The 2,696-nt window shown below is 41.8% G+C and overlaps 1 protein-coding gene across 1 annotated transcript in view; it reads left to right on the plus strand.

The window, feature by feature from the left end:
* EGFLAM (EGF like, fibronectin type III and laminin G domains) overlaps positions 1–2,251 on the plus strand; it is a 117,622-nt gene extending 115,371 nt beyond the window's left edge. Inside the window, exons 23-24 of the mRNA XM_018564600.1 lie at positions 398–501; positions 1,866–2,251. Coding sequence (XP_018420102.1) covers positions 398–501; positions 1,866–2,020 — 259 coding nt within the window. The 3' untranslated portion in view covers positions 2,021–2,251. The remainder of the gene's footprint in view (positions 1–397; positions 502–1,865) is intronic.
* Positions 2,252–2,696: the final 445 nt, after the last annotated feature.

The following is a 2,696-nucleotide window of genomic DNA, read 5'->3' on the forward strand; positions in this document are numbered from 1 at the left end:
TATAATGCTGATTCAGTGTCCAATGAGAAGGATCGAAATTAATAGTTGATACAGTTAGCTGCACCAGGATGTAAGTGTCACCTGCCTGCCTTTGCAGTACTGCAGATCATTGTACATCACTATACAGTTAGGAACCTGTTTATTAATGTAAATGTCTTCGTACTTTTTTATGAGCTGCTTGCCTGGAGTTCCTCTTTAAGCCTTGGTACTATAGATTTCCATGGGGACAAACACTTTCAGGGGTGGATTATAGAATGGTCAGAATCCAGCCAGCTTACTGAAGACTAAACTGCACATCATCGGGGTCAAAACCAAATCCCAAGTGCAGTTCTGCAGGAAGATGCAGGCAGATGGGTAAAGATGGGCCTCCTTATTACACTGACATAATTTTTTCCAGGGATGGACAATCGGGAAAGGTGACAGTGGATGACTATGGTGCCAGAACAGGAAAAACTCCAGGATTGATGCGACAGCTAAACATTAATGGGGACCTCTATGTTGGTGAGTGCTCAAGAATTATCATTGGGTTGAATATGATGTCTATATGGAATAATTTACCACCTGTGGTGAATTATAAAGATATTAGGATTCAGCAATGATTTGGTGACCATATAAACTACTATCTAGCTGCTGCTGCAAGCTCGCTCCTGTGATGGACTACCAATGTCACGTTTAGTTTAAACATTTGTACTGAAATTATAGTCTGTCATGGGAGTGAGCTTGGAGCGGTGGCTACTTTACAACACACAAAGGGACCATGGGGAACAAAATTAGCCACCCACCCAAAGGAAGGACAGTGTCAGCACCAATTCAGAGATGATTTGAGGATCTACAGCTGAGTGATACACAAATAAGGTACATTTTTGTCAATATTTTAAATGCATTTTTAACATTTACCTCTTGAGTTTAGTGTCACTTTAATCCTTCAGGTTAAGGGTTCATCTTAGGGTTAGCTTAAGGTCAGGAAAGGGGAGGGTTAAATGTCAGAGTCAGTGATTCCTAGGGCACAGTTTTCTTCTTTTTTTTATTTGTTTATGGAAGAGAAAGTCTTGCAATAAGAACTGAAATCCAGTGCCAGAAAATACATACAGCTGTCCTATGACTGACTTGTCATTAAAGAAAATCTGCCTACCTGTGCCTTCCGTTACCTGTAAGTCCCAATGGTGAACTTTGTATCTGATTGTTTCAAAACAAAAATGGCAAAATATCACATAATACCCTCTGCTATGAATGGGTTAGTAGTGGTATGTAGAGCATTGGTGACTACATATAATTGAAACATGAACATGAAAAACACTCTGAGTGAAAATCAAGCCATGAGAGCAGCTAGCTACCCTGGCCTTTAGGTTTTCATTCAGGAATAGCTTTTTAACCCTTGACCATCCCACTGCTGGACACCGAATTGGTAATTTGATATATTGGGAGCACCAACTCTCCTAAAGTTATGGTAGTATATGCATGAGCCTACTCCCATGATGTTCTGGGTTCCTAAGGGTCCATGGGCTGCATCATCACATGACAAACCACATCACCTCCATCTGCTCACGTATTGGTCCTGTTTCTTCTTCCTGCTGTCCTCAGCACCTTTGTACCCTGCACTTGTCTATTTCCCCAGCCTATCCTGTTGCTTTTCTGTTAGCTATACTCTTGGTCAGGAGGCAATGGTATGTCTTATGATCCTGGCAGCCAGCCCAGAATGTATAGTAGAAACCTGCAACAGTAAAGATGCGTTCTGTCCATACAACACGATGTGAAAGAGCTTCTGACTAGCACGTTGGTAATATTTCCTTGTTAACAACAGTAGAATGATTTTGCTTGTTACCCAAAGCTGTTTTTTTTAAATATTCTGGTTCATTCTTTACTAGGTGGAATGAAGGAGATTGCCCTACACACAAACAGACAGTACGTTGGAGGCCTCATAGGTTGCATCTCTCACTTCACCCTCTCCACTGACTACCATGTGTCACTGGTGGAAGATGCATCGGATGGGAAAAACATCAACACTTGCGGAGCAAAATAGGAATGAACACTAACGTGCTTGAAGCCACTCGAGGAACAAAGAAGACTTTGCACTGTAAGGACAATCTGCAATCCGTGTCATTCCAAATATGTTTCAAGAACAACCACAACCAAAAAAGAATCTACCAGATGTTTCTGTTTGTAGGAAAAGAAAACTTGAACTAATTTCTAAAGTCTCCAGTAGTGTGGGATTCAGAATGTGACTAACGAGAGATATGTGTGCCTTTCTCTCACTTCCAGCCCTGAAAGTCTAAAATAGTTTTGAGAATATGGATGAGTCAGTCAGAGATTTCAGTCACCTCTTTGTCAGCTGTAAGTTATATGAGGAAATGGGTGAAATGGTGGGTCTCATCCTGTGGGATCAGAGCAGCTCCCTGTAACTACTTGAGAGCAGCCTGTGCAATATTCAGTAATAGACCATCATGGCCATTTCCTCTGGCCAAGGACCTTCTGCCCAGCACTGGCTGGCAAAACCTAGTAACTTATTTGATGCGCTTTTCATATGAAACGCTGTCCGGTGTAAGATTTCTTTTTTTCTGGTGGAAATCCATGACTATCTTAAGGAATGAATCTTAAATCGACACTAGTAATGTGATGGTGTAGAGCAGGGGTAGCCAAACTCTGGCCCTCCAGCTCTGGTGAAACTACAAAGCCCATGATGCATCTCTCTCTGGGAG

The sequence above is a fragment of the Nanorana parkeri genome, unplaced genomic scaffold (genome assembly GCF_000935625.1).
Source record: "Nanorana parkeri isolate BGI_ZX_2015 unplaced genomic scaffold, ASM93562v1 scaffold764, whole genome shotgun sequence".
Lineage (NCBI taxonomy): Eukaryota > Metazoa > Chordata > Amphibia > Anura > Dicroglossidae > Nanorana > Nanorana parkeri.